The sequence below is a fragment of the Talpa europaea genome (genome assembly GCF_964194135.1).
Source record: "Talpa europaea genome assembly, chromosome: 10".
Classification (NCBI taxonomy): domain Eukaryota; kingdom Metazoa; phylum Chordata; class Mammalia; order Eulipotyphla; family Talpidae; genus Talpa; species Talpa europaea.
This window is the reverse complement of record NC_140077.1, coordinates 17,973,617-17,997,752: the sequence shown is the minus strand read 5'-3', so window position 1 is coordinate 17,997,752 and position 24,136 is coordinate 17,973,617. Positions and strand designations below refer to the sequence as shown.

The following is a 24,136-nucleotide window of genomic DNA, read 5'->3' as shown; positions in this document are numbered from 1 at the left end:
ATATCAGATTAAATCAAAACATTTACAGGTAAATATATCATTTAATCCTAAATATATAAAATTTTCTAGTTATTATTACTGTTTTGGGGTAGGAGTTTTAGACATGAAGACATGAACATGTTTGAAATTGTGATATGCATATTTTAAATAACTACATTATATTTTTCTCCTTGTTGCTAAACTTCTTGCATTTGAGGTGTCTCTTCCTTTTAATGGTGATTTGGTTTCATGAGCAATTGCTAATGAGAAATTTTAAATGCACTATGTTAAATCAAAATCAGTCTCTCACGGGCCATCAATAGCATGTGGTGATTTGGAATCTGGTTGCTTTTGGTGCTTCTATTTATTGAACACATGGTTGTTTTCCATAGTTCGATTATAGATCTGTTGTTAAATGAAATTCATATCTAGGATTTTGAAATGATTGGAAGGAACTCTAAATTGCACTTTATCTGGTGTAATAAATTCATAGCTTACTAGAACTGTTATATTATGAGTGCTTGTATTAATTGATTTTTATAGTTAGATAATTAAGTTTGACTTAAATTGTTAGCAAAGGAGAATGGTATTCTACTCTAACACAAAATCATAAGATGTATTCATTTTATAACACTGTATATAAAGTGGTATAAGCAAAAGTTAGTGTCCACTTGTTTCTCCTTAGTTTATTCTAAGGCTTGATCTCATTTTTCATTTTTTTTCTCTCGTTCAACTGCATGTATTTCATTTAGAATTATTTCTTTGATTTTATCAAGCCAATTATGAAGTTTTGCACTATTATAACCGGTGTTAGCTTTATGTTCAGTACTTCAAACAGTGTCAATAGATGTGCATATAATTTTATGATCTTTCAAGAAGGTCATTTGTATCATTCATCTTTAATTCAGCATCAGTACTACAAGTATTCTTCACTGATTATCTTTGGATCTTTAAGAGAGAATAATATATAGGGATAATTAAGCAACTAATTAACCTTTACATGGTGGAATGTCCCTTTCTACGCTGAGATTAAGCATGTTCTGTCCTTTCATTCTTTTTCACCAAACTAACACCTATGCTAATGCATGTAGTAAGGAACTTTTTAACAACTTTAATATCTGGCTTGTAGCTTGTCTGCTCACAACAATGCTTGCTGTGGAGAAAGTATTATTTCCCCACCTCCTGCATGCTTATACACTGTAGGTTATAAATGAAGTGGAGAAAGCACCCAAAGAGCTGAGAAAAGAGCTCATGAAACGCAGGAAAGAGGAGCTTGCACAAAGCCAGCATGCTCAGGTAACAGCAGCAGCTTACTGCTACTAAAAACAGAAAGCAGCATTATTTCCACAGCTCAGTAAACAATGGTTGAAAGGGTAAATTCTAACTGTACTTATTATGTGACATTGACTTCTCATACAAAGGTTCCCAGGATATTCTTTATGTAATACTAAATTCACGCTAATGGTGACATTTAAGTTACTAATATGAAATTAAGTGGAATGTTTGGAAAGCTGACTCCAGATGAAATAAACAAGTATGTTAATGATTCCTACTTTAATCCTGATAAGCTTATATTTTTAAGTAGTAGTGTCAATATTTGATTGATAACTTCAGAACAGAAAAATACGGAGGGTGAATATATAAGCTATGTACATGCAAAACCAACACTTTGTAAAACACCATTATCTCTATAAGTTCAAAGTTAAAAGAAAAATGTTAAGTGGTAGATCAAACATTTATTACTGTTAAACTTAGCAAAATAAGCAACCTAAATCAGATTTTATATATTAAGCTATTGTTAAACATGTTTTTCTTTTTGATTCAGAATTTAGCAATTAAAAAATAGATTATTTTTAGCTAAGTAAACGATTGTTGGTTATAAGGCTGAACCAATTAAGAGGGGTGTGAATTCTTTATAAAACAAGATAAATTAGTATTTTCAAGAGTTTTTATTAGAATTATCTCATGTGACTTTACAATGTTGTTTACGGCAGGAATCAACCTTCCTTATAAATAAGCTTGCACTTATCCTGCGAGCAAAGAGAAGTGAGCTTGATTATATTACATGTCAGTGCAAGGAAGGATTATATAGTAATTATTGCTTTGAATTATCTTTCTATTTTGTTTTTTTAAAAATATTTTATTTTATATAATTCTTACATCATTTTTCATCTTTGCACAATGTATGCATTTTCATTACGGTTATATTCCCCATACAATTGCACCCACCCCCCTTATTTTGACTCTAGTCCTTCTTCCCCTCGCCCTCTCATCTCCCCCCCTGCCATTTTGGTTTTATGTAATTTTAAAAGTGCTTCTCAGAGTTTTGATCTTTATAGAGCAATGAAAATAAACATAGAAACAACTAAAATGTATACTTGAGGGTGATGAGAAATGGATTGCCAATATTTTTTTTTTTTTTTTACTTTGCCAAGTAAGTTTATTTAAAAACAAAAATTAGAATTTTTTTTTGTGGCTATCATTTCAAAAGAGAATATTTTAAATGTAAGAAACATAAGAAGATATAAGAATATTAGAATTATGTAAGAAAAAATGCCTCAGAATTTACTAAAAATATCCTATTTGAGTAAATTTAGTTGTGTGTGTGTGTGTTTTGTTTTGCTAGTGCCAGTGAAAAATTTTTCTTGACTTGATGTGGGGATTACTAGTTAAGGTGATCATAACAAAAACAGCATTTGCTGTGTGTCAAATACTATTATAAGTGTTTTATCTGTATGAAGTCATATAATCTCACAACATAAATAGTTACTTTTATTACCCCCATTCTAGAGGCGAGGGAGCATGGGACAGTTGACTCTCCCAAGGTCACAGGTTTAGTTAGTGCTAGAGCCAGAATTCTCATCCATGCAGTTTTGGCTTCACATTTCACACAATGAAACCCCATACCATACTTCTTGTCATGTTTAAGCCACCCTTTCTGTGTCTAATATAAACTGTTAGCAGCTTGGCCCAGTAGTTGTTGGCCATCTCTTGTTAATAAATGAAGAGGATGTCCTTACTGGCCACACATGTGTTTTTGGGTAGATTGAATTTCAAACCAAATAATAACAATGAGTTCACCTTGTAAAGGAAGGAATATAGACTTTTGAATTCTAAATGGTAATATATCAGCCTCTAGAATTGAAATTGAGAATTTAGTGTTCAGTGAATTTGGTGATCCTGTGCTTTAATAAAAACTTTGTTGGTAATTTTTCATGTAATTTTGGGGGCTATCCTGTATTTTCCAGCTAAAAGCTGAAAGCTGAGGTAAATTTCTTTCTGTAACTTCAATAAGGAATTTAGTAATGTAACAGATTTCAAAAGTATTTCTTTTTACCTGTTTTTGAAGATGCTAAAACTTGATTTCAGATCATCTAGTCCAGTGGTTTTCAGAAAATGGTGCTTCCAGAAGCTTTTGATTTTGGAAGATACAGCTTGAGAATCCTTCAAAAAGTGAGAGGGCCTGTGAAGCTCTGCACCCGTGCTTCTATTTTAAAGCAATACAACTTCATGTCTGTTTTATAAACTGAGACTTTTTTGCATGAGTTTAAAAAAAAAAAGAAGGTTAGATGGGTTTATAAAACAATAGTACTGAATTGGAGTTTGGAAAACACTCAAATCCTTCATTTTACAGGTGAGAAAGAGGCCCTTTTGTTAAATGACTTACTAAGGCCTCAAGGAACTCAGCATTTGTATAATTCTTTCCATTTACAAAAGGTCATTGAGCTATATTCTCACCTGGGAGGTACCTTGTATTCTGATCCACAGGGTGTTGCCCAGGTCATGATTCAGTCTTTTCAGTTGTCATCTTGTGCAGTCTTCAACGCCCAAATGCAGGACGTAAGTCCCGCGTGCTTATGGGAGTATGCCTTCTCCTGTTTTACGTGTTTTTTCTTTGACTCACATGTGCCTTTTCATTGTTAGTTTCGTGTGTTAAAATCTAAAAGACTGATAGACGATAATGTCAGTAATGACTATAACAGTAATAACCTGAGATGAACTTGATGGTATTGTATTCTTCTAAGAGTTTTGACTCTTCAAAGAGTTTTTGATTCTTACTGCCATCACCCTGATATTGGGATACAGTGTATCTGCTATATAGTGAAGAAATTCAGGCAGGGAAGACTAAGTTATCTGCCCTCAGTCACGAAAGAGATTAATGGTAGAGCTGGAAGTCGAACACTCCTAATACAGTGTTCTTTTTTTCTAGCTACTCTACCAAAGATTTTAATTTGAGATTTTCATCTTTTTCAAGAAATAGTTTCCCAGTGTTTTTTGAGCTTTGCACATGTGAGAAATTGAATGCTGTGATTAAATTTTTATTTTTGTGTGAAGTGACATTTTGATTGCATATGTGTTTATGTAGATGTTTTAATATGGATATGGTCAGAAAAGTCATATTAAAAATGATTTTAGTTTCATTTAACTCTGGATTTTGCTATTCAAAGTATCCATAATGAATAGTGACTTGCTGTTCTCCATGCTGTAGTTGTGAATTAAGTCTGGAATTCCAAGCTGTATTCTTTCTCACAGTTTACATAGGAAAGCAGCTAGTTCATTTAACACTAATTTTTGTTTGTGATATTTGACATACACAACTGGAGTAGGTAGAATGATCACAGCTTGATTTCAACTTCTCTTTTCCCCTCTTCTGAAATTAGACTCTTTATTTTATTTATTTATTTTTTTTTGGTATTTTTGGAGCAGTTGGACTCTACAGTTTTCTGAAAGAGTAAATTTGAAAACATTAATTTTTTTAATGAGAGGGAGAAATTATGAATTACTATCACTTTTCTGATCATTCCATTTTTAGCTTTTGAGTTAAAATGATGACATTCTGTGTGAGTGGCCCATTATATAATAACCCTTCCTTAGTTTCCTAGAACCTAAAGTTGTATTTTCAATGTTCATCATTATCTGATTAATATAAAATTCCTTGTCAGGAGTTAAACAGGGATACTCATTTTAAAATTTGTGTCCACTTTAAAATTACTTCTAGTAAATTTCAACAAAAGAAAAAAAATAAAATTACTCCTAGTGATCAAATTCATGTATTTTTTTTTTTTTTAAGTTGAATCTTACTTGTGAATCATTTTGGAATGTAGACTGCTTTCTTGTGGATCCTAAGAGTAATTTCTAATGAAAAATTTTATTATGAATGCATTGTATTTGGCTTTAGAAGTTAGGAGATGTTAAGAAAGCTCGGTAATATTAAAATTTCCTTTCAAGGTAACAAAATATGCTCTTATATAAGGGACCTTTCAGGTAATTTTTAACTTTAAGATATCATTTGTGCAGTATCTTTTACCACATAATCGTCCAGACTCTGCTGAATCATGAAAGTCCATCAGTCTCCAGGGTATCTGCTGTCTTTGCTGACTGAGTGTTAGGAAGCACTTCTTACTTCCGCTGCCTTGACTCTTACATGTCCATCCTTCTTCATACCTTTTGGAGCAGCACAATGCTAGTTCTCCTGTTTAGATATGACAGTCTTCCCTCTTTTGCCTTGATGTATTAGCTCTTCAGGGCATACTTCTGTGGTTCTTTTAGTTTTTCATTTTGTGGCATGTTTTACTTTTGACTTTGAAAGTGTAACGTTAAGGGAAGAGGCCCACTATTCTTTATGTGGGTGATGGACAAAACCAATTTAGGACCAACAGAGTGGCAGCTCTTTGAGGTAATACTGTCTTTTACTAAGTTTAGTAACCTGTAACTAGTATGGTGCTTAGTATTTAGAAAATGCTTTTAAAGAAATACAGAGATTTTCTTTAAACTGAATGCTTATCTTGTTTACTACAGGTAAAAATATAGTAATAGCAAAAATTGTGTTCATAAGAAATTACATTCATGCTAGTGGCATTTCTTCATTCCATCTTGTAATTTTGCACTTGATTTCTTTGTGTGTCAATATTTATATTTACACTAGTTAATTTGAGCCCATTGTTTCTGTTCACACATATATTTTTCAAAAGTCCTTTATGCAAGCCAGTGGTAAAAGTGTTAAACCAGGGAGAATCATTTCATATGTCTACAGGTTATATTAAGTTTATTAAACAGTTTGCATGTAGAAATTTTACAGTGAAGTTAGAGTAACAATTTTTATTACAAATGATATTTACTGTAGGAAGAAGAAAAACTTGAACAACTTTCTTTGTTATAATTGTTTAAAAGATAGGTATGGAGATTTTGCATCTCTTTAAAACTCAAAAGATCTTATTGTAGATAGTTCAGTGTAAATATTCAGTTTGAGTCAGTTAGCAATTATATTTTATAGAGATGATGCATTAATCTTTCTGCTACTGTCTATTAGTATCTATGTTAAAATACAAGTTATGATGCAGATGAGACAGTAGCATTTATGAGTCCCAAGTTTATGTTATATATTTATATTGTATAATATTGGTGATTTTTTAAATCGAATTAACTTTAGAAACTTGGTTTAGAGAACTTGTTAATCATTAATCTATACAGTCATATGGATAAATGGATGTTTTGCTCAGTAGATACTTGTTTGTTAACTGACGGTTAACAGGATATCATGAATGGTAAGACCTGATACTCACCTCTGGAAAAATATTAGTAAGGCAAGCTCCTTGAGGACCACTGTTAGACTCATTCTTTTTGCATTAAAGACCAGGCTGGTAGTGATCTAGTTCCTGTCAGAGTCTGTCCAAGGCCTATAGAATAATTTCCAAATGGATCTTTGGGTTTTGTCTTTTGGATGTAAGAGGAGGAATTATAGGTGAAGTGCTGCTTCAACCCTGAATTTCTAAATCCACACTGAGATTGATGAGAGTATCCTTTGAGCTAATCATAAACTGCTGTAACTGCTGAGAGAAGGATGGAGATCCATTTACTGACAAAACTTACATTTCTTCAGTTTGGATATTGCTCCTTTTTCTTGGTGTATGTGTGCTCTAATACAAAAACCTTAAGTCATTTAAAAATTTTCTTGCCTTATGCAGTAATTGAAGAGTTTTTTTAAAAAGCTTAATTGGCATTTGGGCAGAAAATTTGTACTTAGTATTTGTTGAATGAATGTGTGAATCTCAAAACATATTGATAGAATTCTCTGTTTTTATGGAATTTTATTTATAGAGTTATAAAATGTAACTCACTTTCCTATTACTGGTTCATGTTTCTCTGGCTATGAATTATTTCTCATTAAGCCCTCAAACTGTTGCTCTTCTTTTTAGGCACAGGCTATCTCTATTAGTATAGCCGTATTATTTCTTCCTTTATTATTATTATTTTTTACAAAAATAGTTTAAAATTCTTGGATGTTTTACTTATTTGCTCTTTATTGTCTTCCTAAAAGGAATTTATTATTCTTGTATCTTATACAAGACAAGAATAGTCTTGTATAGTGGAACATAACAATTTTAGAAGCTGTAGATTTATTTTCACAAAGATGTCAGTGTAATAGGACTTTTTAAATATGAGTGGGTTATAGTTTTTTTTTTTTTTTGAGTGTATTCTTGGTAGTGAGTTTAGCATATTTTGTATTATGGTATTTTTTTTCTTGCCTTGAATTGGATGACTAATACATTTGTGTTATATATTTATATTGTATAATATTGGTGATTTTTTAAATTGAATTTTTAGAAACTTGGTTTAGAGAACTTGTTAATCACTAATATATACAGTCATATGGATAAGTGGATGTTTTGCTCAATAGATACTTGTTTGTTAACTGATGGTTAACTATGTCTAATAGGAACAAGAGTTTGTTCAGAAGCAACAACAAGAATTGGATGGCTCTCTGAAAAAGATCATCCAGCAGCAAAAGGCAGAATTAGCCAATATTGAGAGAGAGTGCCTGAACAACAAACAGCAGCTCATGAGAGGTATATAAAATTACGCAGCATGTGTACATGTAGAAAGTGATAGCCCAAAAACTTTACTGAGATAGACCTTGGATTTATTTGAATGCTTTCCTTTACTAGAGTGGTAGAGGAAAAGATAAAGAAAATTCAGGTAAATAACAGGAAAATACTTCGTAAATTTAGGAAATTCTGCAATATACAGAATTCCTTTTTGACCATAACCATGTAATCTTTGAAACATCTTTTTGTCCAAATAATCCGGAAATATACCTGTGTACTTTGGAATTCTAATTATGTCTTATAACTTTTGGTGTACTTAATGCCTACATGTTAGAAGGGGATCTTAAGTACTTATTTCCCCTAACAAATAATTAAGATATTTTTTCTTTCTGATTAAGATAATTAAATAGAATTTTGGTGCTGGAGTTGGACTTCCTGTCTTTGGTAATATTTCATTTATAACTCAGGACGTCAATATATGTTTAAGTTAGCGTACATAGAACACGTTTTTGGTAAATATTTAAAAATGAAGACCAAAATACATAGTAAAAAGAGCAAAGAGACATTTTGAAAATTGCTTTCTTTTAGCTCGAGAAGCTGCAATTTGGGAACTTGAAGAACGACACTTACAAGAAAAACACCAGTTGCTGAAACAGCAACTTAAAGATCAGTATTTCATGCAAAGACATCAGCTGCTTAAGCGCCATGAGAAGGTGAATGAAAGGAAATTTTGTTCATTCTTTTTGTTCATTTTAAAGTTTGCAGAACAATTCACTTTGAAACATGTTTCTTGGAGAATGAATTTTGGATTTCCTTTCTTTTATCCTAAAATTTCCATTAAGTTTTGAGTTATTAATTGTATCTTGATCATGATTATAAACTTCTTTCCTACTGATACCAAGGGAGGTAACCGATTACAATGCTTAAAGGCATCTTACATATTATAATTTTCATCTGGTCTTTCAAATGTATCTATTTTGGCTCCATTTATGGGTTTAGTTTTATTTATTTTTAAGGATTTATTTTATTTACTTATGCATATAAGATCTGTGGTGTAGGTCAGAGATGGGGGGAGGTGAGAGGATTCACCAGAGACAGAGCGGGGAACAGAACAGGCCGATTGACTGAAATACACTGCTGAGGGGAGCAGCAGGCAAGACAGGAGAGGTCTGCTGCACCATGTCGGTTAGCTCCCTGGCTGGGATTGAACTCATGCTGCAGTGGCTGAGGATAACTTAATAGCACTGAGACTTAACCCCTTGTACCACCTGGGAGGCCCTGGTTTAGTTATTTTTAAAATATGGATTCTGTATACTTAATAAAAGCAAGTTTCAATATAAGACTCTTATTTCTAATAGTTTTATTTTTCTTTAAAATTATTTTTTGCTTAATATTTTGCTGGTCAGTAACAAGGGAGAGTAATTTTGGAAAATAATGAAATGACATATTTGAACATACATGTGTATGTACATACCTGTGTATGAATATTAAATTATGCTGTATTCCTGGATGCTGTTGTTTTCTTAGGAAACAGAACAAATGCAGCGTTATAATCAACGACTTATTGAGGAATTGAAAAACAGACAGACTCAAGAAAGAGCAAGACTGCCTAAGATTCAGCGAAGTGAAGCCAAGACTCGAATGGCCATGTTTAAGAAAAGTTTGAGAATTAACTCAACAGCCTCACCAGACCAGGACCGTGACAAAATTAAACAGGTAAGTGGACAAATTATTTTAGGTTTAAAATACATAAATCCCAGCATTTTAGGAAATGCCCACATGACTGTTGTAAACATTTAGAGGCATCTTGGGCTTACTGAAGTTTCTTTAGTTCTATGACTAGGTCCAGATACATGGCATATACAACTTAGTCTTCCCATGGTGGGGGCCACAGAGGGCAAATCCCTCCGTCCCTCAACCCCCATACCAGATCCTGGGATAGACCAGTCCTTAGACCAGCCCTGGGAGTGAGAAGACTTGGAGAGCTTTTTAAGTCAAAATATATGGCCCCACTATATTCTACAGTTCCAACACACAAATGAACTGAGGTCACTAAGCAATTAGGAGAAACAAGGCTAATTAGAAGTATTCCCCCTCCTCACCAAAACCATGATGTAGATTCCAGCTTTGAGCCACAGCATATTATTACTTGCCCCTTTAGCTTACCATACTTTTCAGTTTTGTTAAATTCCTTAATTACACTTTTGAAAAATGCAGAAATTAATTTGCTTATTAACCATTGTCTTTTGTTTTTCTTATTTATAGTTTGCTGCTCAAGAAGAAAAGAGACAGAAAAATGAGAGAATGGCTCAGCATCAAAAACATGAAAATCAAATGCGGGACCTTCAGTTGCAGTGTGAAGCCAACGTGCGAGAGCTACATCAGCTGCAGGTGGTTATAGAGCATGAAAGCAGAGCTGGGGTAGAAGGCAGCATGGGTCTCGGGTTTTCAGGAGATAGTAACTCACCAAAGTACACTGTACTGTACTTATAAAATGCTGGGGTTTAGAGTTTTTTTCCTATGTAGACCCAGATGGAAGTTGGCATAGTAGGCATTTGTTTAGATTTTATATAACTATGATCAATATAAACATAAAGCTAAATTAAAATCTAAGAAATTGAATCTTTTGCAACATTTGTTTTAAAAATTTTTAGTTTATTTTTAGTACTTTTAGTTTGTTTTTCAAAGAAGATGAGCAGTTTTCAAAGTGATAGGCAGCTTTGTTATCAGATTCTGAAATAGTTTATTTTCTTCAAGGTGTTTGAAAAATATAATAAACTATATGAGAATTTTTCTTCTAAGAAAATTAAAGGTTACTTTAGAGAGTACTGTTTTGGGGTTTTACCTAAAGTATCCAGCCTAAAATGTTCAGAGTTTCAGAGTAGTGTATAAATTGTGCGTACATATTTGCTTACCTTACTAGTTCCTAGAATAGTTTCTAATACCTCATTGTTGCAGCAATAGGTAACATGCATGCAAACTGCCCTCTGAAGTGTCAGTTTTATAAGCAGACCCTTTTAGAAAGGAAAAATAGGATCAAACTAATGCTTTAAGTTCTTTTCATGTGGTTAGAGATCTAGCTTCTAGATTGAGGAATGGAGTTCTGACTCTTCCTAGAAGTCTTGTTTCTAGAGGAGAATTCAAGCCTCAGTACTAATTTGATGTTTGATGAGTAATTTATGGTTTTGGAAGATAATTGTATTTGTGAAAAATTGCCAAATCAATGTGATACTTCTTTAATCCAAATGTTACTCTCAGAATGAGAAATGCCACCTGCTGGTTGAACACGAGACTCAGAAGCTAAAGGAGCTGGACGAGGAGCACAGCCAAGAGCTGAAGGACTGGAGAGAGAAGCTGCGGCCCAGGAAGAAGGTGATTTTAAAAGCTTTATTTAAAATATATTTGCATCCGTCCATCCATCCAGCCACCCACCCTTCCACCCAGCTATTGGCTATTTATTTATTTATTTATTTATATAAGCACTGGGTACACTCAAAAGCACGGGAGGGTGAGAGGGCTCACCAGAGCCAGAGCGGGGAACAGAACAGGAAGACTGACGAAATACACTACTGAGGGGAGCAGCCAGAGCGGGGAACAGAACAGGAAGACTGATGAAATACACTACTGAGGGGAGCAGCAGGCACAGCAGGAGAGGTCTGCGTGCCTTGTGGGACCCTCGCCGGCAGCCCAGCGCCTAACTGCTCCACCACCAGGGGAGGCCCCCAGCTATTGGCTTTTTACGTAATAAAAATGAAGTGTAGTCTCAAGAGTGGGAGATTCTGAGATGAAGAGATAACGTCTCTGTTCCCCCAAAGGTTCAGAATCTAGTAACAACATTTCCAGGTTAGCAGGGTCATTGCTCTGAAAGGGTAAGAGAAGGCACCAGAGAGAGGAGCACACATAGACAGTGAAAGGAGGAATGCGTGAGTTTGCTTGGAAACAGGTCATGGAAGCTTGGAGAGAAGATGCCTTGTAATCCCAGTGAGGCGTCAGAGGTGAATGAGGTTTTGCTGGCCAGACAGTTTGAGGGATGGGCAATTTAAATAGAGGAGAAAATGAGTGGAAATGGTGTATCCAAGAATCATCAGTAGCTCCCTATTGTTGGAGCACTAGGGGAAGTGTGTGCCTTTGTAGGCATTAGGGAGGGAAAGGAAGGAAATGATGGCAATTTAGTCTGGACAGATTAACTGGAAACAGATTATAAGGACCTGGTATGCTCTGTTAGCTGGCAGTCTAATAAAAGAGCAGTGGCCTCTCTCCGCCCCTAGCCAACCACCTTCCCTGTTTGTACTTTACTCCCTTTTGGCCTGGTCCAGTTGATCAGCCATTTCAACTCTGCTTTTGCTGGCACTTATGATCCTCTTCATTTAATAACTCTCAGATTTAAGCCTTTATTTTCTCTTGGTTTTCCTGTCTGCTGTGTGCACTTTAACCATTCCTTGTTTCCATTCATCTAATCAGACAATCAGTCCAGGAGGTAATGTACTTAGCACCAAGTATGTACTAAAGATTTCCAGAGGAAGTGAAATGACTAAATCAATTGATAATGTGACTTTTTCATTTAAAATTTAGTATTAATAGATACAGTTATGTGATTCAGAATACACAAGGTACAGAAAGCTAACAGTGAGAAGTCCCTTTCTCCAGATTCTTCTTTAACTCTTTGTGGTCTGCTCCCTAGTTGAGCTTGTTGACAATGATGATAAATGAGTTATTAATAACCTAATCCTGTAGCATTATCTGACTATTCTCATTAAAAATCTTTCTTCATAAAATTGCCTTCTCAGGTGATTTTGGTGTTATAACTCTGTTCTTTCTCTACCTTTATTCATGCTTTATCTTCCAGTCACCTGTTGCTATTTTCTTTATCTGGATGATCTTTAGCTAGTCCTGGCTTCAGTGGTTGCATAGTTAAGGACAATTCCAAAACTTGTCTAGTGGGGATTGTATAAAGTGTAAACTCTAAAGTCATAAAAATTTGGGTTCTCATATTAATGTTGGCACTGATTAATTTTGTTACATAACATTACTAAGCCCAGTTGTCTTCATTTGTAAAATGAAGATGGTAACTACCTACCTAATTCATAGTTGTTAAGATAATTAAATGATGTGTGTTTAACACTTGTCCTCACACCTGGATTATAGACAGAGTTCAACTAAGTGGTTGCTATTATTATTTTTTATTATTATTGATTCATGCTCCAAACGGCCATTTTCCATCTGGATGTTCTCTTTTTGATTCCCTCATCTTCTGTTTCTCTTCATAACATTCATCATCACAAGACACATTTTGTTACTGTTTGTCTTCTCCCATGAGAACATAAGCTCCTTTAAAGCAAGAGCGCCATCTCTTTGGTCACTGATAAATACTGTTTCTAGAGCAGTTTCTGGTACATAGCAAATGATCAGTACATTGTGAACTACAAAATGTGAACTCAGTGGAAATAAAACTAAATTCAGTATGCTTTTTCCTTCATCTCCATCTCATCTATCCCACCGCTATCCAGTTCCCCCCATATCAGATTTTTTATCCAGTATTCCAGTTCTCTTAGTTGACATCTAGCCTAGAAACTGGAATTATTTTTCATTTCCAATGTACCCCATATTTAATCAGATGATAAATAATGTTGACTCTTTTCATAATAATCCTCTTTCCTATTACTGTCATCTTATTGCTTAAAATTGTATGTTACTGTTCAGTGGGCCTTCTGGTCTCTGGTTCCCTTTTCTTTCTTTCTACTTGCCTGCCATCTCCAGAGTATTTATCTCAGGAACACCTCTGATACTGTCATAGTGGTGTCGATAAATCTTCAGTTCTACCAGAATAAAATATAAATGCCACGGTTTGACTCAAAGAGGCAGATAATAGTTAATATAATAGGCACCATCTATTGAATGCCTAGTATGTATTAAATACATCATTATGACATTTAATTCTTACATAGCAACCCATTGAAGTAGATGGTATTATTCTTCTTTATAGCAGAAAAAGTAAAAATTCTGTAATAAAGAGAAGTATCAGTAATTGACCCAAGTTTAAAGCTTTCATAGTACTACACATTCCGTAGCCGGTCTTTCTAGCTTTATTTCCCACTAGCCACTTGGTTCCCAATTCATATTTGAGGACTAGGTATAATCACATTACTCACACCAACTCAGGGGTTTCTAGCCTTTGCACATTGTTTCAGCTTCCTGTCAGGCATGCCTTCCCTATTCTGTTGATCAAATTATCATCTTTCCTTTAAGGCTAAGCTCATGTTTCACCTCTTCTGAAAAACCTTCCTGTGTCTTTCTGTCTTTTCCTGTACTTTGTACCTCTATAGCAGCACTTATTCCTAAATTTCTTGTCTACACAGTCATTGATATTTCAGATATTTATCAAGCACTTACCATATTTGCTTTGTATTGTGGTGATATAAAGCTGAATCTGCTTTAGGTATTACCTCCAAACAGCGTTGAAGAAAAAAATATGCATATCAATAATTGAAATGAAAAGGAAAATGCTAAGTACTGCATGGGAGCTACAGATAATAGTTAATAATAGGTGCCATCTGTTGAGTGCCTAGTCTCTTTTATGTACATCATCACGTTTAACCCTTACATTGTAACCCAGTGAGGTAGGTGGTATGACCACTATTTTACAGCAGAATTAAATAATTTTGTAATACAGAGAAATTAAGTAATTGATCCAAGTTATTCCATTCAGAAGGCTGAACCTAAGGCTGTGCACAGCCTGTGGTCCTAACTGTTGAGTAGTCTGGTTTTTCTTAGGGTAAAATATGGAGAGTGTTTGCTCTGGATTGTCAGAGTAAATTCTCTTTGTAATATCAACACATAATTTCTTTTCCCCTTCCTTTTCAAGACACTGGAAGAAGAGTTTGCCAGGAAGCTGCAGGAACAGGAAGTATTCTTTAAAATGACCGGGGAGTCTGAATGCCTTAACCCATCAACACAGAGCCGGATTTCCAAATTCTATCCTATTCCTAGTTTGCATTCCACGGGATCATAGCAATGGAACAAATGCATTCTGTGGTTGATTTTGGTGTTTGAAATAAGTCATTCTATCCTTTCATCTTCTGCCACAGTCTATGTCAGAGAGCTCATGAAGACAATCACCTCCCTCACCTTTTAGGTGTTTTTTGTTGTTTATTAGCAAAGATGAAGGGAAAGGAACCAAGACACATGCTGGGCCATGTTGGCAAAAAAGCATCGTGCAGTAATTCCCTAAGGTAATATTGTATATTACTTTTAAAAATTACAGTTCTCTAGAGATTGTTACCTGAAAAACTGTTAGAGATATAATGTTTAAAGTTATTTAAAAAGAAAACTGTTACATTACTAAGTATTACTGAATATCATTTTTATCTGACCTAACTTTTCAATAATGCTTAAATTCTATAATTGAAACTCTGCTGTAAAGAGCTGGAATAATTTTCTTTTGGTGAATCAGCTCTCACGGAAAAGCCATGAGTTGCTCAAATACGATATTGATTCAGTAAATAAATACAGTTTATCTTTAAATAGCAACAACTTCTTTTAAAAAGAAAAAAGTTATTTCAATAATTTGTCTAAAATAACCATTTGTTTAGGCATGAACTGTAATTATGGTGCTAGTTTTATTAAAATAATGCCTAAAACACTAAATTTCAACCTAGTCTAAAATAGGATTTTCTTTTTTGATTCAGCAGTAACAAAATACCCATAACATTAAGCATTATCATGTTTGTCCTAATCCATTTAATAGAAATTTTTATCCTAAAATATATACAGTATAAAATTGGAAAGATGAAAGAAAAAATAACCTTAAGGTGTCCAAATTGGAAATGAGTCACCAAATTAGTAGTAAAGATTTAGCTGTCCCAGCTTATTTCATAAAATAATATGTGAGTTGGTTAAATGACTATTCACCTGAACAAATTATGTTCATTTAAAATTCTCTCAGGGGCCTACAGGCTCTGACATGTATTTATAAGTGTATTTTCTGAAATTAATCTAAAAGAGTCATTTGTTCAGAATACTTTTTCAAAAAGAATTTAAATATTTAGGCAAATGTCAGAAATCACTGCTGTTTTGAAATAAAATCCTTTATATTTTGGTTTTATTTTGTTCCATGTTTAAATTATTTACTTTGATATGAGTGGGATAAGCCTGAAACCTTTATCATGTGATTGCTGATATGTGTAACTATTAATGAAATGAATGTTCACTTTTAGCCTCTCCTGAGGCTTAGAATTTCAAGCACGTGTCAGGTCAAACAGTATTATAAACTGTACTTTGGTGTGTAAGGTGGCACATTGGTAAATGATTCTTGCTACCTGCCCTTTGCAACTTAGTCTCTTTTAAGAGTACTAGGTACCAACTTGTAGAAGTTTCAGTTTTTAGTAATATTATGTTTGAGATTGGTGAGAATTTAAGTGTAATTTTGTGAGAACACTGATTCATTAAGAAAATGTAAATATCTGTAGCACTTTCTTGCAGTTAATTTGAAAACTTTGGATGCTGAACCTTTTTTGCCAGTCATTTAAATGATTTAAAAATGCATGTGTGATTTTAATTTTGTAATTATTTGACAAATAATTTACTTGGAAAACTTTGTAGGTAGCCTTAACTTTGGTCAAGTTTTTTTTTTTAAATATAAATATATATATACACACATAGAGATATATATATATATATAAAACGTATGGTTGTAAATTCATACACTTATCACATGGCTGTGTTACTGTATACAAGACTCTTAATGCTTTATTCTCAAAAGCTGGGTTGAAAAATGTTTTGAAAGCCCTTTAAAATGTATATCTTTATAAAGTAATATTCAGGATAATGATGGAAATTGTTTATATTGTTATGATAAAAATACCCAGTGTATTTAATGATTTATTTTAAGAGGGAGAGAAGAGGAATGTTCTCATACCACTTTCTTAGTTGAAATTTTCAGTTTATCAGTTTTTTAAAAATAATGTTTCAAGCAGTAGACAATTTTTCAGTATCATTTAAATGATCTCCTGAATGCTAAATTGTTTGGCACATAATTTGTTCTGAACATTTGATTCTTTTTATTTCTTTCAACTTGACATTCGGAGTACTGAATAAAGGAAGAGACTCAGAGTAGTATAGTTGACATTCTGGTAAGTTTATTAGCAAACCTTGCATCTCCCTTAAAACTGCCCTTTGGATTCAGTGTTTGTGCTTGAGTTCTCTTTCAAATATGACCATATTTATGTGGATGCAGGACTACAAAATGATACATATGTAGAGGTGAAATACTCATTTTAATACTTAAAGTTACGTTTTTTTCAGCAAGTGTTTTGTTATAGAAAATATGCTGTGTGCCTGTCTCTGCCCACTTCTTGTTAGGCCATATATTCAAATAGGTAATAGTGATCTTGCATGAAATGGGATGGGGAGTAGAGAAGGGGCACAAATTTCTTTGAAATCAGAGTATAGTCAAATCCATTCCTGATTTGGTTGTTTCGTTGCCATGGCAGCATGCAAGAAATGCAGAAAAGAAATTCCCCATATGTGCACCCTAATTACTCAGCCTCCCCTCTTCTCCCTGCATGCTGTGAAAACACCAGACCACCACACTGCAGGTCTAGCTCACAGAGCTTCTTGTACCAGGTTGCCTTTCCTATCCTGTCAATCCATAATTGGGTGTGAATTGCTGAATTAGCTGCTATTCTATATGGAGTCACAATTAAGCTTTTCCTTACCCTTTTCTATGGGGAAGCTGTAGGGTGGGTAAGGAGGAAATTTAGAGTGCTTTTATTTTGCTGATCAGAACTTTCCTTTGACAGGATACAGCAAATTGTAATTAAGTATAAACCAGAACCAGAGCTACCTCTAAGTAGTGTTTCCTCAAGCACAAAGCTCTCAGGCATATGAGACCTTCTTTAATGGAGGGTCTCTGATTTCTTGAGCATCAGCGAGTTTCAGAAGTGACTGTCTTTTATACTCTTCTAGTTCCCTTGTAACTACACACTTTCTCCCATTCCACACTGTGCTTAAATGACAAAGACTCTTCCAAGAAGCCAAATTCTGTCAAAAGATTAGCTAGAGATAAAGTCCATTAAAGGAAAACTTAGAACTGAGGTGGAAGAGGAGAGTTAGTTCCAGTTCTAATAGTCTTCTGATTAAATAAATACATTCTTTCTTGAGAAATGATCTTTTATAGGATATGGGACATTTTAAATGCTTTTCTTCAGTTGAAGGCACAACAGTTAATGCCTCTATTATTGCTATTCTGTGTCAGACATGGTTTGATATAGCTTTAAATCTCTGCTACTAAGCTTGGGATAAAATGTTACACCAGTTTTAAGTGTTGGCTGCAGCTTTTTGTGATCCTTCTCTGATTTGCAGTGTATTATCTTCACAAGTAAATTTTCAGAAAGAATTTTTGTTTCATATTATGCCTCTTGTCTGTTTGGTAGCAACATGTCTTTTCGATCATGAGATTGACAAATGAAAAATAAAGTTATTTCTTAATCATTTTGGGAAGTGGTCTTTTATTTGGAATTTTGAAACTAGATTGTCCTGCATGAGAGCATTTTGCAGCTTATTTTGGTTTTAATTATCTTTTAGAATTTGCAATCCCAGATCGTCTGGTGCTTTCAGACTTAGAGTTCCAAGCCATCTAGAATCACCACACCCAAGAATGTAGTTTTTACTGGGAACTTGGAAGGGGTGGGGGTGACTTTCAAGCTACAGACTCCTCCTCTGGGAGGTGCTTGAGATACTTCCATCAACATAGGTATATGTACATCTTTTTTATTTTCTTTTTTCCTTTGGTAGGGGTTATTTTTCTCACTAAATACTTCATGAAGTATATGATCTCACGTCTGCTAAAAATAACCTTTTTGTTTTTGATATATGCATGCAAGATTCGGTAGACTCTCTCGCTACCACTTGGCAAGCGTTTGACGCGTCTTGAGGGAAGCATAGCATGTCATTTTCTAATCCAGGAGCTTTGCACACTACTGTAAGTTCATTCTTGACTTTTTTTTTAATGAAACAGAAGAGTCTCAGGGTCATTGCAGCCAGCTGAGGACACATCTGACATTGGACATCCTCTTTCTGGATTCTGTCCAGAAGGAAGCAGGTCTGGACTTTACCCTATTTCACTTGGCCATAGAGCTCTGTGCCCAAAGGTAATTCTAGTAACTGGGTAAAATTCTTTAATTAAGGCAAGAATCATTAAAGGGGATATAATACTTGAGCCTCTAAAGCTAGTATTGTAGAAATAACTGGCATCAACCTTTAGGTAAAACTAAAATGTTAAAAAGGGGCGATGCTGTCATTTATTATATACAATAGTGAGTTTTCATTAGGTAATAAGTTGTTTGAAATTCTCAATTTTTTAGAATTTGCATACTGATTCATAGCAGGTGGCGATTTGGAATGGAGGAGGCACACATGCCCTGTAGAAACTTGGTGGTTACTGTTGTTTCTAGCAGTTATTTGATGTAGTGAGAGTAATGGTATTTTTCCCTCTGGTAATATGTGAGATATTCAACCACAAAGAAAATAAACAATTCAATCTTTTGGAAGATTAAAGATGTAGAAGTGAATTTAGTTTAACCCTATTTTTAAAATTTTTAAAATTCAGAAGCTCTTCTCTAACAGTTGAGAGTCTCAGCATTTAACAAATTCACAAGTTGGCAAAGCAGAGCCTCTCATGAATTTGAGTCTCTTGATTTTACTATGCAGAAAGTAGGGCATTTGAGATTTGTACATTTTTTCCTTCACAGTTGTTTTGGTATTCCATTTATTACTGCCCTGTGATCATAACTCCTTTGCCCCGGAAAAATCATTACATTCATTGCAAATCTCATTGCTTCTCTGTTGCATAAGTGTTTATTTCAAGTAACTTATGCTTTGGGAAAATCTTCAGATGTTTTATGATTGGCCAGATTGAGTTAGTAGTTTCAGAAAAAGGTCTGCCTTTAAAGATCTCAATGATTAGATGAAATGCTGTCCCAGAATACAGCCAATTTTGTTTCTTTCTGTTTGTATTAACATTAGAGACAAACCCCATTAACCCCACGTTTTTCTTTCTCTATTTTTTTACTTTGGTCAGACAGATCAAACATATTAAAAAAGAAAAAAATCTTTAATTGGAAATTTTACAATTGAAATGACTTTTCATCTAATAGACCACATAAATGTTTTCAGACACTGAAAGTGCTTATAAGCCCACTGAGCCCCACCCCCCATGCATATCCTAAATGGAGCACAGAGGTACCGTCTCTCCCCGCGTTGGGCCTTCTCTCGTCCCTGCTCTCCCTTCTTCCTTGCCCGCTGCCCTCTCCCTTTAGCTGAGTCTAGTGCAATCTAATGTATCTACAAACTCTAGTATGGACCATACGGATCAGAGCTACAGTCAAACTTTCTAAGCAAGTAGGAATATGCTATCTAGTGAGAACTATTAGAAACCCTGTCACCACCTTCAGGGGGTCAATTTCTTAATTTTTTCAGTTGCAAAAGTTGCTTCTTAGCCAACTCTTCTCTGTGACTAGAGAATGCAGAGAGGCATAGCATGTCGGGCCGACGGGGAGGAAGGTGCACATAACACCGCCTTGCGGCCAGAACATACTCCCAAGTGCCCCCAGGAAAGCACCCCCATCCCCAGCTTCCATTTTAGGGGCTTGTTTTACAGGCAAAGGTTAAGGACTCTTGAATCAATGTTTATGTAAGTGCCTTTCCTAGGCTGGAGCTTGAATTAAGTGTTAAAGAAGCCAGAACAGTCTCATTCTCCAACTATTTAAAGTCCATCTAGTGATGTGGTTTCAGAATGTGTTTCCTTGACTGATTCATTCTCTCTCTGGTGTTCTTGTTGTCAGTTTGGTATACAATCTCAGTAGGACACTGGTAGATTCCAGCTTTCACACCCTCGAGAGACTGAGGTGCCATTGCAAGAGCTCCTTCAGGGTGCTGTTTGCCAGGTGAGCTCAGGGCTTGTGGGCAACGCTCCTCCTCCTCCTCCTCCCAGCATAGACTTGGTCACCTAAAAGTTAGAAGATGGGTAGGAAGTTAGAAAATATCTTGCGGCCACTGTGGGACTGTAGCTTGGGCAACAGCTACAGTGACTATTTCCAATCTGACTTGAGAGATGCACTCTTTCGTAGGACTATTTAAATTGTTTACCCTCTGTAGTGGCCAAATTGGTTCTCCATTTCCTCTCTGCATTGACCTTCTCCTTCGTCCCTAGCTGCTTATTTGATTATTTTTTATGCAAATCATGCTGTTGGCATTGTCTGCCTTTCAGGGTACCTTAATTTTTCAGGCTTCCTCTGGAACAAATTACCTGCTTCTTTGAGCATGGATTTCCCAGCACTCCAGAAACTGGCAGCCATGGCTTGCTTACCTTTGTCTCCTTTTTCTCCTTTGTGTCCTCGAGGGCCCTGTGGCCCAGGCCGACCTGGTGGTCCAGCTGGACCCCTCTCACCTAGGGAGACAGACAGGGGACATGTTCAGGAAGGCACACTTGTAGTGCCTAGAGGAGACAGCTGGCAAAGTGGCACAGGTTTGCAGTCCAGCACTGGCAAGGGAGCTATGCTTCTCTCTGCCCGAGGAGGGTATTACACAGGATCCCAGTGGCCAGTTCCCTGCTAGCACTTACCCTGGGGTCCTGGGAGGCCCATCTCTCCTTTCTGCCCAGGGGGTCCAGGAATAGCTCCATAAGCTGAAAGGGGGGAAGGAAACTGGCCTTAGGTTCAAGATCACTTTGAAGCTTGGGTAATAGTTTGGACTTAGAAGAGGAAGACAGCTTTATCAGACTTTCAGCATTGCAAGTGTTTATAATGAGGTTTTTCAGGACAGATTCCTATGAAGCAGGCACCATGTGAGACTGTGCAACAAGTCAGGTGTTGGGAAAGCAATCGGCAAGGCCTTACTTCGGAAAAAGTCCATGAGATCTTCTGTCACGTTGCTGTAGGAGGAGAAGACCTTGCTGATTCCTGGAGGACCCTGGGGCCCTGGCCGGCCTGGTGGGCCCTGGACAGTGTAGGCCATCCCTTGGAGCAGGCCCTGACCTGCAAAACAACAAAGTGTGGGCACAGGAAGCAGTCTCGCTCAGCACCCTCTTATCAATGGGAGCATGGCCTTCTGATCATCTAACTACACAATTAAGACAAATGAAGTGGCAGTGAGGGAAAAGCCCTGCTGGCTTCCTGAGTCTCTGCTCTTGACTGGCACAAGTCTGGGCTGTCATCAAAGGCTTTTTGGCTGCATAACTGCTGAGAAGTTGATAAAAGGCTTCTTAGTCAACAACCTTCCCTTAGCCCCACCAGAAAGCCACCAGTCAGAAAGGCTCTTCTGAGACCCAGAACTAGTTAGGAGAGCGAAGAACAAAAACCCCAATGTGCTCTGTTCCCTGCATAATGGGGCCCAGCACGGACTGCAGCTCCATGAACTAAGCTGGCTGAGAAGTAGGTTGGGGCCTCCTGTCTTCAGGCATTGCCCAGCTGATTCCAGAATTGCTGTTCTCACAGCCTGGGTGCTCAGAAATGCATGAGTGAGTTTCTGGAGACTAAATGTTAAGATGCTCATATGCTCTCCCCCCACTGCCACACAGCATTGAGGATCTGCGTCCCAACTTACGCTGCATGCTCTCAGACACTCGAACAGCCAGTTCGTTGTAGTCCAGGCCTCCAGCCAAACCAGGCCGGAATGATCCGTCATGGCCACCATACATGCCACCTTCTGCTGCCCCATATCCTCGGCCCAGGCCCATGTCCATGCCAAAGGCTCCGCTTTCTCCCAGGTAGCCTCCGCTGGTTCCTCCTATGCCCATTGAATTGCTGTAAGAGGTGTCTCCACTGTGGGAGGAGGATCTGCTCTCCCGGCTGTAGGAGCTTTCCGAGGACAACAGGCGACTGTCTCCAGGTGGTCCCTGGGGCCCAGGAGGGCCAGGGGGGCCAACAATGAAGCTGCGCACATCAGGACCTTTGGGAGGAACCAGCATTAGTGGAAGCTCAGTGAGGGTCCCAGCGACACTACCCAGGATCTGAGCTTCCAGGCCCTTGGATGAGCCAGAGAGCACTAGGGAGATCAGTCCCTGCAAGCACTTAGGGCTCATCTCACAGGGAGAGGTAAAGTCTGGGAAGGGGCACAGAAGGACAGGGGTATCAGGGGCACCTACTTGTGAGGTAGCTGATGAGTTCACTCCGGAAGCTGTCGCTGTTTTCAGAGGCATAGGTGGCCAAAGCTGCTGAGACACCTGGGGGCCCTCGAGGGCCTGGGGGGCCAGGGGGCCCTGGGGGCCCTGGGATGGATGATAAGCCAGCAGCTGATAGGGAGGTAAGAGAAAGATCAACACTCACCTCTGAGAACCCTGAGTTCCCAGCCAGGGCTCAGGACCTCATGTGGGCTCCTGGGGAGTAGGGGAGAGAAGAGGAAACAGGCAAAAGCCCAGATCGCCCATTCGCTGGCATCTAGGAATGACTGTGCCTCCCAGGTCCAGTCCTGAACCTCATTCAATTCCAGTCATCCACTCCCTTCAGCCCCTCCGCTTCTGAGTGGGAGACCAGGCTTGGCACCTAATCACTCAGGGCTTAAGAATCCTCTAAGGGCTGTACTCAGAGCATTGTCTCTCCCCACTTTTCCCTCTGCCAAGACTGAAAGCACCCAAAAGCAAGTGTGCTCTCTTCAGATCCCCATGCTCAGCCCTGCACAGGTGCCAGGATGACTTGGCGACTGGTGAATGTATTTAACTTTGCACGGGATTCCCAAAGCCAGGCTGTAGCCTCTGCCCTCCTGCTCCTCCCCCGCCTCACAATGCAGGTAAGATGAAAGGTCCTCCGTGCTGATGCTGGACCATGAGCTGCCTGGGCGTCCTGGGGGCCCAGGGGGACCTGGGGGTCCAACGATGCCTCTGAATTCAGACCCTGACACCAAGGAGGAGCAGAGTCAGTCACAGCCTGGGCCAGGTGCTCTGCCTTCTGTCCCAAACCACTGGAACAGATGTCCCCTGCTCAGCTTTACCTCGAAGCAAAGAGACGAGCTCCTCATAGGATGTTCCCGGCAAACCAGGGGGCCCTGGAGGGCCAGGAAGCCCGATGCTGATCCCAGAACCTGAGGGACAAAATGCCGGGTTATGATGGAGTCACATCAAGTAAGAAAAGGCAGATGGAAACACCTTGCCAGAGAGAAAGTAGGACAAGCAATGTGGACAGAAGTGGGGTTCAAGAAAGGGAAAAGAGTGGGCAGCTGGAAGAGACAGGAAGGAAATTGGCTAATGACACCAAAGGGAGGGGCAGAGAGCAAGTCAAAAGGTGCCCTATCCTCTATCCTGCTGGCGTATTTGGTGGGGGGGTGTATCTACAGAGAAGTGT

At 37.3% G+C, this 24,136-nt stretch overlaps 2 protein-coding genes across 3 annotated transcripts in view; one reads left to right on the top strand and one right to left on the bottom strand.

Annotated features, from left to right (window-relative positions):
• Window positions 1-14,814, top strand: part of SLK (STE20 like kinase) — a gene marked incomplete at both ends in the record, with an annotated part of 44,142 nt that extends 29,328 nt beyond the window's left edge. Inside the window, 7 exons of one of the 2 annotated variants that reach the window (XM_084244645.1) lie at window positions 1,183-1,275; window positions 7,697-7,826; window positions 8,394-8,518; window positions 9,333-9,521; window positions 10,071-10,196; window positions 11,064-11,177; window positions 14,668-14,814. In XM_084244645.1, coding sequence (XP_084100771.1) covers window positions 1,183-1,275; window positions 7,697-7,826; window positions 8,394-8,518; window positions 9,333-9,521; window positions 10,071-10,196; window positions 11,064-11,177; window positions 14,668-14,814 — 924 coding nt within the window. The remainder of the gene's footprint in view (window positions 1-1,182; window positions 1,276-7,696; window positions 7,827-8,393; window positions 8,519-9,332; window positions 9,522-10,070; window positions 10,197-11,063; window positions 11,178-14,667) is intronic. The other variant, XM_084244646.1, reaches the window with a different exon arrangement.
• Window positions 14,815-20,752: 5,938 nt separating this feature from the next.
• COL17A1 (collagen type XVII alpha 1 chain) overlaps window positions 20,753-24,136 on the bottom strand; it is a gene marked incomplete at both ends in the record, with an annotated part of 38,693 nt that continues 35,309 nt past the window's right edge. The window contains 8 exons of the mRNA XM_084244638.1: window positions 20,753-20,808; window positions 21,169-21,249; window positions 21,424-21,486; window positions 21,698-21,835; window positions 22,404-22,748; window positions 22,945-23,091; window positions 23,579-23,689; window positions 23,787-23,876. Coding sequence (XP_084100764.1) covers window positions 20,753-20,808; window positions 21,169-21,249; window positions 21,424-21,486; window positions 21,698-21,835; window positions 22,404-22,748; window positions 22,945-23,091; window positions 23,579-23,689; window positions 23,787-23,876 — 1,031 coding nt within the window. The remainder of the gene's footprint in view (window positions 20,809-21,168; window positions 21,250-21,423; window positions 21,487-21,697; window positions 21,836-22,403; window positions 22,749-22,944; window positions 23,092-23,578; window positions 23,690-23,786; window positions 23,877-24,136) is intronic.